Source organism: Ciconia boyciana, chromosome 8 (genome assembly GCF_034638445.1).
Source record: "Ciconia boyciana chromosome 8, ASM3463844v1, whole genome shotgun sequence".
NCBI lineage: Eukaryota > Metazoa > Chordata > Aves > Ciconiiformes > Ciconiidae > Ciconia > Ciconia boyciana.
Genome location: NC_132941.1, coordinates 17,100,870 through 17,113,455, shown reverse-complemented (window position 1 = coordinate 17,113,455; position 12,586 = coordinate 17,100,870). Strand labels below are relative to the sequence as shown.

The window sequence follows — 12,586 nt, the reverse complement described above, 5'->3', positions numbered from 1 at the left end:
TCTAGGCTACTATTCTGGTTCTGAGAGATAAAAACCCTACCATAGGAACTCAAGGAATACTTTACCCTTTTCCTTTCTCTTCAAGTCATACATATGCCAGTGATGGAAGGAAAGATACAGTAAAGTTCATTTTACTGAGGAAAGAACATATAAAAGTAAGGAAATGGATTTTGGATGTGTCTAGGTATGTATCCAAGAATAGGGAATAAGCAAAACTTTACAAATTTTCCTGTTGGAATATTAATTTAAAATGCAAGTATATGTGTGTGTATGTGTGTGTGTTGTTTTATTTCAGAAACAATAATGTGGAGAAACATGCTACTTTGGAAACAAGTTGAAGGACATAAGTAGAATAACAAATTCCACAATTTTTTTTTGTTCTCTGACACAGTGCTCTACTGAATGTGGCAGTGGAACTCAACAGAGAGAAGTCATTTGTGTTAGGAAAACTGAAGGTAATTTTGATGTTTTGAACCCCTATGAATGTTCATACTTGGAAAAACCTCCCAGCCAGCAATCCTGCTACCTCAAACCATGTGGATCTAAGTGGTTTCATACAGAATGGAGCACAGTAAGTCTATCATGCTTTTCTATATCTAGTTTTGTTTGATACATCTTTTTCCTTAGATATTGAAAGGGAACACCATTTGGATAAAACCATTGATCATGAAATTGACATAATCTTGCACAGGAATGATACTAAAAAGAAAGCATACTCTTTAGTACCCAGTGGAGCTTAGGAAAGTTAGGAAATATCTTGACCAGAAGGAGACACTGCATAGTTGTCTTTTCATCGCTGATCTCTTCTTCCAAGAATCTTCCTGTTTTATAAAGTTCGTTTGCCCCTTAATGAGACTATGCACTAAGTTCTTTTCAGACGTCTAGTTTCATTAAAATTAAGGAGCATTTAATAAAGCATGAGGGATGTATTCAGTTTTTAAAGTCAGTTTTACCATAATATTTTACTGTAAACTCTTCACTGTAATACTTAGAACTTTACTGAGAGAAAACTTACTGTAGAGCTTCATGTATCTTCAGTTTCCCCTGGAAGTGGACCAGCTACATTCACCAGTGCCACAAAATGCTTTGGTTTCATTTATCTTTCCATCATTTCCTATACCTGACAAAACTTACTGTTTTTTTACAAAAAATCAACATTTTTCTCCTAAATGAAAATCAGAAGGTCTTCTTAGAATGAAAAATGGTGTGAAAACTACTTAGATGACATCATATCTAGTGTAGTAACTTACACCCTTCCTTGAGCCTTAAATCAAATTCAGAATGACAGCTCTGAAATGTGGAAGCACCTCAGATACCTTCAGTTTGAGTTCCCTTAGTCCGGAACCTTTGGGAATACCTCATCCACATGACATGAGAGAAGGTAATTATTTTGGTTTTCCCTTTTACTAAATGCTCAATTATTTGACTGGCCTACTGGCAGCACTAGAAAGCAGAAAAGAAGGTGGAATGGTTTTAACAAAATAAATCAGATGAAAGGAATTCTGATTTTTCTTCCTTAATTGCAGGTATAGATGTTTGTTTGAAAACAACATCCAAGTTAGGCTCATAATAAAGCCATGTAGATCAAAGTATGTTCTTCGATGTTGCTGGAAATTCTTTGGATTCTTTACTGAGCTGTTAGTTTAGATTAAATAACTTCCCCTTAGCAAACCCATTTTCAAATGTGAACCTGCAGGTGTGTAGCCACAACAGATACAGCTGTCTGCATCTATAGAATGCAGCAGGTAGATTCTTTCTGAAAGTGAAAATACATTCTCTCTTTGACAGGCACAGAAGAAACAAGGTGCTGAGGCTCAGAATCTAATAGGTATTTAGAGATCCCTAGTTACTGTTTAAGTGCCTACTTCCTAAGAAGTGGTGTCTAAAAATCCTTAAAGGTCTAAGCCTTTGTGAACATCTTCACTGTAGGAACAAATACATATGCTAGCTGAGGTTTTACAAGATCACATTCTTAAGTGTTTTTCAATTCTCCTTCTGATATTGTTACTGTTATCAACAGATTATGTGGTATTTCTTATTGTTAGACCTGAAGAGAAAGGATTATGGGGTTAGCTGTGAGCAGAATAGCTGGTTCAAATCCCCTGTACTAGGTTTTGAAACTGTCCAGTTCGTATCTTCAGGAGACTTTTTATCTGACCTAGGATAAATGGCGTGGCCTCTCAGTCATGGAGATTAAATGGCTGGCTAACACAGAATGATGGGTTTTGTGTGTAGAGTGTTGTATGTAGCATCTAAATTCTGTCTTGGTTCCATTTTAAGTGCTTAAGATCTCTAAGTTCTTATTGTTGGATGTGGGATAATTACAATATTCTATACAGACAGGTAACAAGAGTATTTATATAAAAAAATGCAAGTGTTCTATTACTGTTGCCACAGGGCTATGTCTTTCTGAAGTGGGGAAAGGTTGTACTTAAAGATGAAAGAGCAATTTAAGAATATATTATTGAGACTATTTTAGTTAGTTTGCTACAATATCTGATTTTATGATAGTGATAAGTCATTTTTGTCATGTTAGGAAAAGAAATAATGATGCCAAAAAAGTCAGAAAGAAAACATTCTTACTAGTATGAGGCTATTAAGGTTTTAATCATTATAAATGACCCGGGTTTAATTAAGTTTGTGAGCATTTAGGTCAAACTGGACAGTGAGCCAAATCTCAAAGACCTCACTCAGGCGAAATTCTTGAAGTCAACAGAGGATTTGCTTCAGTACGGGCAGAAATGTGTAATAACTGGCTTTAAAAATACCATGCCCAGTGAGTACAAAAGTCTCTGGCTTCATAACAGACTTTGAAGGAGCACAGAAATATTTTCTTCAGAAATTCAAAGAAACCTATAATGCTTAGTAAAATTGTTGTGCTGCAAGAAGTGAAAAATACTTGAGAGCTAGAAAAAAAGTCAATTAAAATTAGTCCTGATTGTATATAAATGGAGGCAAAAGGGCAGTGGAGGGCAGTGCAGACAAGTAGTAAAGTTCAGTGCAGGAAGTTCTTAAAGTAAAAAATGTGAACACTGTGGAAAGAGTAGATTTGGGAGATATATATAAATAAGCAGAGAAGAACAAGACTAATTAGAAAAGCAAGAAGGTAACTAATAAATTCAGAAAGGGAAATATTCTAGCGTGCTTTCAATTACGCAGTGTCTACCACGTTTACTTGTCCAGTTGTTGCCCCTGTGGTCAAAAATGTTTTTGAACCTTTAATGAAATTGCACGTGTATGTTAAGGACTTTATAGTTAGAAAACAAAAAAGAACAGAAGTGGTGAAGTTGATAAAAGGCTATGGTGATACCTGGGTCTGGCTTCAAGGTTCCCATTTTTTTCTTTCTGTATTTGCACATCTCATATGGTCTTCATGAACTTCAGCTTTTGTGTTTCAGTGTTCCAAATCCTGTGAAGGAGGATTTCGGGTTCGAGAGGTACGCTGTCTATCAGATGACATGACAGCCAGTACTCAGTGTGATCCACAGCTTAAACCTGAAGAAAAAGAACCATGTAACACACAAGACTGTACCCCTGAAATAGGTAAGGAAGCTTCTGTTTTAACTATGGAACTCCATCTAGTGGAGAAAATATTTAATAATCTTGCAGAGGTTTTAGAGTATATTTTCTTTATGAAGCTCAGGGTTTTATTTTTACGCAAAATACAGCGCTTTTCTATGGTGTAAAAGTAGGTTTTCATTCCTGATTAAAAACGTTTTCCTTGTAACATGTAAGAAACTGGCTTACTTTTAAAGTTGCTGAGAATGTGAGAAATCTGCTTCTGTGAAAATGGTACATACAGGGTGTTTCTATGCAGCCTCCTTGCATTCTCAAAGGTTTCTCTTGGCAGTCTTTAAAACAAAAAAAGGATCATGTATGGTATACTGTATTTGGTAGGAGGTTCTATAAGAACCAATAACATTAAACTAAGATATTAAGAGCAATTAAGCGATTTTCTTTTATATATAGTAAATATACACATACACATAATTTGGCACTGGAATTCGTCATTCATCTCATACAGATTTGATTTTAATAGTAATGAGAATGACTAGGGAAAGGGAGATGCAAGTATTTAGAAACAGTTTTAACTTATGTTCTACAACAGTTTTCAGTTGAGAATTACTCTTCAACATAATTTAAGATAACTATATAAAAAACCTGGTATACCAATATTATTAAAAAATTTTAATTGTATTTTTGTGTTGTTATTTCTTTATTTAAAACAGGTTTGTACAGAATTGCTCATTTTTACACCTCCTATTAGTGTCTTGTCATTCAGTCTTTTTCTTAACACCTCAGTTTCTGTGATCACATACATGATCATATGAAAATCTTAGCTGTCACTTAAAAAGTATTTCTAACCCTGTTGGTTCTAAGGAAAACTTCAAAATGTGAACAGACCACGTCCTAACAGCTTAGAAAAAAGGGGAATGTTAAGAACACCAACTTTTGTCTTTTTTAATCTAGTTATTTTAAACAATTTATAATATTTGTAAGGAGGGAGGTGGTTTACTATTTTCCAGTATTTAGATTCATCAGTACTTGAAAATAACATTTGCAGGCTCTGGTGCCATCTGTACACTGCCACAAGAGATTAGTACATGTGAATCTAAAAATGAAGTGGACAGGTACCTAAGTGAAGAATACTAGAGAACTTCCTATCATCTGTATTAAAGACAAATTTTGTGTTTAAAAAACCCAGCAACAAAAACCCTCCAAAACCCCCACAACATAAATGGGGATAGGTACATTTCTTCCACGGTTTTATGTATCTTTATATTAAATGTAGAGAATCTTGAATAATCTAACTTACTTGCATAGGTAGCCTATTTTAACCTGACAATGAATGTTTAAATACAAGCCCAAGGGATTTTACATGGTAAAAAGAAAGGGGATTGGTTATTTGTTGCTCTAATACTGTTTTCTTCCGTTTCTTCTCTCTTCCTTTTTCTCCACAGATGAGAACTGCAAAGATAAATACTACAATTGCAATGTGGTGGTTCAGGCCCGGCTCTGTGTTTACACCTATTACAAAACAGCCTGTTGTGCATCCTGTACACGTGTGGCAAACAGACAATCAGGGTTTCTAGGACGTAGATAACAAATACTCTTCTACTTAAAGCAGCAGTGTCAGTCTTCAGATGGAGCTTGAACAGTGTTACTATTTTGACTACAGCAGGTTTTAGCTTCTTAGAGATGGTTTTTTATATTGCTGAGTACATCAAGACTATGGTTAAATCTCACACCCTTTCAGTTACAGTTATTGTGCAGTTATCTTTTTTAAAATGCTTGTTGTAAAACCATGATCTTTTAAAAGCATTAATTTTTAATGATACTATTATTTGCACCTGCTCATCAGATAATTATTTAAAGAACATACCAGACTTAATATTGTGAAATTAATGAAAACTAAATCAATCACAGGCAATTACTGGAGATATTTGACCAGTATGGATACAGCTGCTGCATTATTTTCTGAGTGCTTACTTTTACTTGGTATTTTTGGACTGCCTTAAATTAGACAACTAAATCAATGAAACATGCACATGAGAAAAATTACTTCACAAAGAACCAGACCCTTGAAGACCCATTTATCATCAGTTTCTTAGCACTCTAACATATATTTTTAATTACTTCAGTCCATTCATAATAAATTAGTCACTGTTAAGCTCTCTCAGTTGTACTTTTAACTAACTTCCTGTCCTCAGGCAGCAAATATATATACACTTGACTGCCAAAAAGTGCCTTTATATTTAATTCATAAACTCCTGAAGTTACACTTTTCTAATTTTGTACGGATTTTAAAATACATTACCTACCAGAGTGCCACTAGTGTCTAGCCCTTTAAGTCTTTAACAACTGCAGCTGTCAGTAAGACATTTACCAGAAAGGTGAAGAGCCTTTGCTGGTGTAAAAAAAGTGATTGTTTCCATTGGCAAGGTCTCTTTCCTGTAGGGCAGTTATTTCAGTGAACTGGTATCTTGCCTAATGTCTTGTCTCTGCACTATTGCTTAATAACTACCGTACCAAAGTACTTTGTCCAGACCTAGTCTGGATATGTCACCAGTTTCTGAAACAACCACCAAAGGATGCAGGCCTCGGTGCTTTATAGTAGTCTGTTACTCTTGGTATCAGGCAGCAGTATGAGTGTAGTAGCTGAGTATCTGTAAAAAGGAGGTCTTAGCTATTGACATTCTTCAGGTTTTGATCAGTTATTACAACACACTTGTCTTTTTTTAGTCAATGTTTCATCCCACAGATCTATTCATATCATTCCTTTTCTACTACTCAAGAATGGCTCCAGACTTAGAGCTGAATTTAGGTGGTGATTTTTCATTTCTGCAATTACTGTACTCAGCCTTGGGACTTGCTAAAAGCAAATAGAATGTGCTATGTAGTGCAGATGAAAGTTTTTGCATTATCTGCACATTCTCTTGCCTTTACCTGAGAGGTGTTTCAAATGGGTAAATAAGGCTGAGGAAAAAAATAAACACCTCTGCTTATTCAGCTGTTTATTACAGCATATTGCTTGTAAATTAGTGATACCCAGCTATGCATCTATTTCTAAGGTGCCTGTTGTCTGAATTGAAAAACAGTTTTAATAATCTATGTTAAGTCACTCCCAGTGATGTGATATAGCAGTGACTAAGGTCTCCTGGTACTGATCAAGAGCCATGTTTGAGCCTCATTGTGTATTCTTTTCTTCTTACTGCTTTGGTGGAGAGGATGTAGAAGAGAGAATGGGGCACTGGAAGGCAAAGGTTGCTGGGTGTGGTACTAGCCACATCAGTTTGTGTGCTGGAAGCCACAGGAAGGTGGAACTCCTGTAGTCTAAAAGCTGCCTTGGATTGAGACAAACCTTAGATCTTTTGATTCGTTCACTCATGAAAAATATATTTCAGATGTGATGAACTACTGCTGTTTGGCTAAGTGAAATGAAGACATGTTTCCCCTAAAATTTGAAGTTACTCTTTGTGACTGTAAACCAATAATGTCATTGGCTGTTTCTGTACACCTTGATTTGGGCTTTTTCACTGTAATTAATTGATATAAAGCTGTTAGAAACAGAAATGCTAATTAGAAAACCTTTCATTTGAGTTCACGGATCTTTCACAGTCCTATTCCCTTGTATTATGAAGATTTATCCATGAAGATCATTTACAGATTTGTGATCATATTATATTCCTTAGATTCTTGACCAAGGAATGATATGGAGAAAGTGCAGCATAAACAACTCTGGAATCCAATATTTGTAAATACAGATTTTCATCTGGATATCTCATTGCAGCAATCTTGACATACAGTATATAATTTTTGCTGTTGTCTCTTTTGTCCCAAGGAAGTGTATCCTGTCAGCTTGAGGGAAATACCTGTTCCATAAAAAGGCTTTCTGAAAACCACAAGGCGAATGAAAGGCAGAGGTAATCAGGTTTGCAATCAGTTCATAGAAAATAATCTGCTTGCACACACTTTTGGCTGCGAGACAGTCAGCGACTCAGCACATAGGCAATCCTGGTCTTTTATAAAACATTAATTTGCTCTGGAATATATGGCCATTGGTTTATTTTACACAGACGATCATCTTGTAGGCTCCATTAAGCTGCCACTAAAGTAAACAGAGTTCATGGGAGCTAAATATCAAAGAATATATATGTACACATAGCAATATAACCGTGTATTAACGCCCAAGGTATACAGCTTTGTGAATTGAATGCAGTGAGTTATGGTTATACAAATTGTACTTTTTTTTTTTAAAGGGACAGTTTTCAGGTGTACCAGATAAAACAAAAAAGATTGTTTCACCGAATTAAACAGCTAATGATAAGGAAACTGCCAGAATGTTGCTGAACTCAATCATTTATCATCTCTTCTCGTGTGTCAGCACAATCAAAATAGTTGTTCCTGCAAAATGAACTAATGAACTCTTCTTTTCAGCACTTTGATGTACTAATGTTATCTACACAAAGTAAGTGCTACACTAAGATTTCACCATCACACAAAGTGCACTTTTGAAATTGTGACTATAGCAAGTGTTTGTTTTAATAGAGAGTGCACCAATTTAGGGTGATGCCTGCAGAGGGCCTGATTTTACTTTCACTGTAAATCAGAGGTGCCCTTAATGAATGCAGTAGGCTTAGAGCAGGTGTAAAACCAATATAAGTAAGAAATGATGCAGGCTTCTGAGTTTGAATGCTTTAATTTATTTTTCTGATATTTTAACATTGATCAAAATCCTGCAGAATGGTGGAAAATAATGCTTCCTTGCCTTAAAGATTTTTACCTTACAAAATCCAGTAAGACCGGAGTAAGCGTAGGAAGACTGCTGTAGATCATTGATTTAAAGAGTCTGAGCAGTCTAACTGCTTATAGGGGTAAAATCAGCATACAGCTTTCAGGTCTTGCAGACCTGCAGCTGGCCAAAATTGGCTCAATCCAGAGCAGGCTCTGTGTCTCAAAGCACTTTCCTTCTGCAATTGAGGACTGCCAGTGCAGTTGTTTATCAAGTTATCAAGGGTCCGTCGGGGTTTGCTAGCTCCTGCACAATGTCAGATGCAAGCATATGTAGGTAGAATTGCTTGTGTATAGCAATTGCATGCCAAGTTTGAGAGCACTTATTAGCAGCGCTGAATTCAGGGAGTTCTCCCTTCCTCTTGCTAGCTGAGAAAACTGAAGAAGATGGTGTGGAAGCATGAGGGTTGCTCCTGTGGGAATGACCCTGTGTCTGACTCGGCTAGCAATGAGACAGTTAGTGTTTCCTTTAGTGTCTCTGACCTTCAGTCCCCAGGGCTCTGAATGAGGGAAGGGCTTGTTAGTAGGCTGGGGAGTGCAGTGCAGGAGACATGGGCGTTCTTGCAAGCCTGCTAGCCTTGAAGTCCAGCTGTGGCATATGCCCAGTGGCTCAATGCAGGACTACCTCAGTATCCCTCCACAGGGAACTGGTGTCTTCCTCATTACACGCATCATCCATTTTCTTTTTTTCCCCAATACTTCAGCAAATGCAGAACTTTCTGTATGAATAAAGCAGTGTTTAACATTAATGTTGTTGGTTAGATCCCACTTTTATGACAATATGGTGCAGTTCATTCAGAGTTTGGTCCTTTTATACAGAAAAAAAACAATGTGTTGCAGAGCATGTTAAGTTAATGACATGTTAATGCAAAGATGTATTTTAGGTTACTTGTTCATAGACTTGATAAAAGTGGTCAGTGTAGCCCTGACTCAAGCGAATACATGAAACTGGTAGAACAGAAGACCACATGGGACAGCAGTATTGCCAGGACCTTTCTACTTACTTTGCTTATGTCCGAGTCCTAGAAGGTGCCAGCGGCCACTACAGAGGTAGGTGCTGGAAACAGCTTATGGCTAGTAAAGGGGGGGTTATGCCTTCCTGAAGGAAATACTTTGCTTCCACTCTTTATAATCTATACCACCATAAGCACTAAAAATGTGCTTTCCAGGGCTTTGCTTTTCTTCATCCTCATCCTGACCTGTCTCCCTTTTACACCCACAAGTGTTCTCCTCTTTCTCTTATCTCACCTCCGTCCCTTTGTCCTTTGGATGACAATATTCAATTTTACCAGAATTACTGAAAATCCTGAACTGGCCATTTTTGTTGATAAGAATCTGTGTTAGAAATAAGCTCAGCTATTAAGAGAGCTATATTCCTGCCAGTCCAGTGATTTTGTGTGTGTGTGTGTCCGTGTCCGTCCGTCCGTTTGTCCATGTTGGCTAGTTTTAAATGCATAGTATTAAAGTACCTACTGAATTAATTCCTGTGCAATGAATCTGTGATTGCACAGCTATTGAAGGATGCAGTGCCCCTTTCATTCTCACATCTAACATCTATTGCATAAAAAAAGAGAATTAACCTCTTCACACTCCAAAAGGAAAAACTGTGTGTTTATCTGGTTTTCTTGAGACTTACTCTTAGTGTCTCTGACTTTAAGAGCTGTTCTGTGTATTGGGCAGATAATTTATGTGCATGTCTGTAATTGGAACACAAAACATGGAATTTTGAAAGCTGAAAGTAAACTTCTTTAATCCTATGCTTACAGAATATGTTTGTGGGGGATACATTAGCTGTTTTTTAGAAAATGGAGTAAAATAATTATTTCTGTATCAGAAATGAAAAATCATCCACTAAGACTTTTCAGTATATTTTAAAGCGAACTTGTCATAATATCTCAATGCTGTGGGTGAAATTCAGACCTGGTGAAAGGGAGGAAATTCCATTTAAGAGAACTCGCACCAGACCTGAACTCAGCTCTTTGCTTCTCAGCTTTTAGCAACCAGAAGTTCTTAAGAATGTGAGTTCTCAATCTTCTATATCCTCATTTACTATAATGGGTTATAGATAACTATCACTATATCTGGAGAGGAGGGGAGCTTAATTTTGAGAAATCATTGACCTTTCAGCAACAGTCTGTCATCGCTGCTTGCCCTGAAATTCTGTCCATGCTGTGTTTGGGTCTCTTGAGACCAGTGGCCTTGGCAGGGGTTGGGTACATATGAGCTTGTGAAGTCCCATTGTAGTCACTCAGGTTCTACATAGAGGATCAGGAAGGACTGGAGACAAAAGAAACCCTAACTTTTTAAATATGTATAAAATTGTCTACTTGACCCTCGTAATTGATTTTGGCAGAAGGATATACTTTATTATAACTTATTTTGTTGTTATTTGTAAATACAAGATGTCTATGGGAAATATGTAATTCTGAGCTGTGTCTATGGAACAAGCCACTGCACCAAAATATTTCAAATATTTAGAATAGGCAGATTTTTTATTAAAAGGGACCTAGTATGTATTTATTTACATATACCATTCAAATTTTGTCCAGCTCTTTCATTATACTAACCCAGCTTTTTAGGGAATTTTATAGCACAGGTATTACATATATATTTTTGTATATATGTCATACTGTAAATCCATAATACAATTTTCTAAACTTTCTGATTAGCCAGTTCTTTGAGTGAATTAAAGGGGGAGAGTGTAGGCAAATTGCTTTCTGACTCGTTCAGGAATCTGTATCCATGGCAATGCACCTGAACCAGAACTGTACAGCATCCTTTTCATATTGTATACACTTTCTCTTTGATGAAAAAATGTTCACTATTTTTGTTTATGACTAATTTATTTTTTATTATTGTGAAAAATAAAGTAATTCAAGATGAATTTATGAGAGATGATTTATTTCTTATTTGGTTGATTTGTTCTTCTGGAGTTTCTTGAGAATTAAGCACAAGTATCAACAAGGGTGTAACACACTAAGGGAATCCTTACTCAGATTTTGGAGGGGGTAAAATATAATCATGTTGCAAAAGGCTGCATAACCTGTGTTACAGCCTTACAGAAGTGATAGCAATGTCCTGGTAGACTACCCCTAAGATAATCATGCATATTACATGGGAAAGGCGGCCATTTCCTGGTGGTCTGTCAGGGCCTGCTCATTTCCTATGCAGCTTTGCTCCCACTATATTCTCAACTGTATTGTCAATTTGCAGGATGAGGCTCTGTCACTTCCCCATATAGACTCAGCAAAGGAAGTGGTTTGTATTTTCAGGAAGTGGGATATAGACCCCCTGGCGCAGCAGTGCCTGCGAGGCCTTGGTTGAGCTGGCATTCTGAGTTTTGGAATCTTGCAGTTCTTTGTAATTGCATCTGTTTTTCAGTTAGTGCTTTACCAGTGAAAAATTAGCAATGTAACAGCTAAATAGTCTAAGCGTGGATGCAGCTGAAGTGTGTCCATACCATAAAACCATGTCTTACGCTGTAAAACAAATATCCTGGGTGCTGAAGGCACATGTAGTCTCTAGGTGGAATTTCTGCTGCTAGCTGATGAAGGATCGTACTTTTTCTTCCCCACTCTGGCATAACCAGACCAGCACTATAGGCAGTTCATTACAAATTTCGTAATAATTTCACTATAAATGAGTGAAATTCCAAGGGAGAAAAACAATACCTAAACGTTTTTGGAGCTAACTTGATGTTACTTCACCTTTTATCTTTGCTGTTACGAGAAATTCTGCACAGTTCAAGAAAAGTGGAAGTTACCGGTATTTTGAGTTTTGCATTTTATTCCAAAATCCGTAATTCCATGTGTATGGGAAAGACCAAATACACTTGGTGCGGCCGGGGACACTTCGCGCCTGCGCGCGGAGGGGGGGGTGAGGCACGCGCTGCCGCCGCGAAGCGCCGCCTCGTGCCTTTCGCGCTCAAACCGCGGCTGTGCGGCGCCAGCCTCCTGTCGCGGGCGCGGCCCCGCCCCGCGCTGAGGAGGGTCCTGCCGCGGGTCCCGCGGCGCTGGCGGTGCTGCGCGCAGCCGGAGCGCGGGTCCGCGCACTGTAAGCGGGTTGCCGCGGAGAGTACTGGTCTCGGTGAAGCAGAGCGTGGTTCCCCCCCGCGGTCTGGAGCAGGACTGGACCTGCGCACCGACAGGCTGAGCGAGGGACCGGCCTGCGCCTCCTGCCCCGCTGCTGCGGGACGGGGCGCCGCGGGCGGGAAAGCAGCGCTTGTTTCCCTCTCTCGGGGCTCCGCGCATGCCGGCGTTTGTGTCTGTAAGTGTTTAATAGTAATTTGGTTTTT

At 38.0% G+C, this 12,586-nt stretch overlaps 1 protein-coding gene across 9 annotated transcripts in view; it reads left to right on the top strand.

Moving 5' to 3' along the window:
• The window catches only part of THSD4 (thrombospondin type 1 domain containing 4), a 348,910-nt gene extending 337,764 nt beyond the window's left edge, over nt 1–11,146 (top strand). For all 9 annotated transcript variants that reach the window (XM_072870146.1, XM_072870150.1, XM_072870148.1 and 6 more), the window contains 3 exons: nt 392–571; nt 3,399–3,543; nt 4,962–11,146. In XM_072870146.1, coding sequence (XP_072726247.1) covers nt 392–571; nt 3,399–3,543; nt 4,962–5,104 — 468 coding nt within the window. In that variant the 3' untranslated portion in view covers nt 5,105–11,146. The remainder of the gene's footprint in view (nt 1–391; nt 572–3,398; nt 3,544–4,961) is intronic.
• The last annotated feature ends 1,440 nt before the right edge of the window (nt 11,147–12,586 follow it).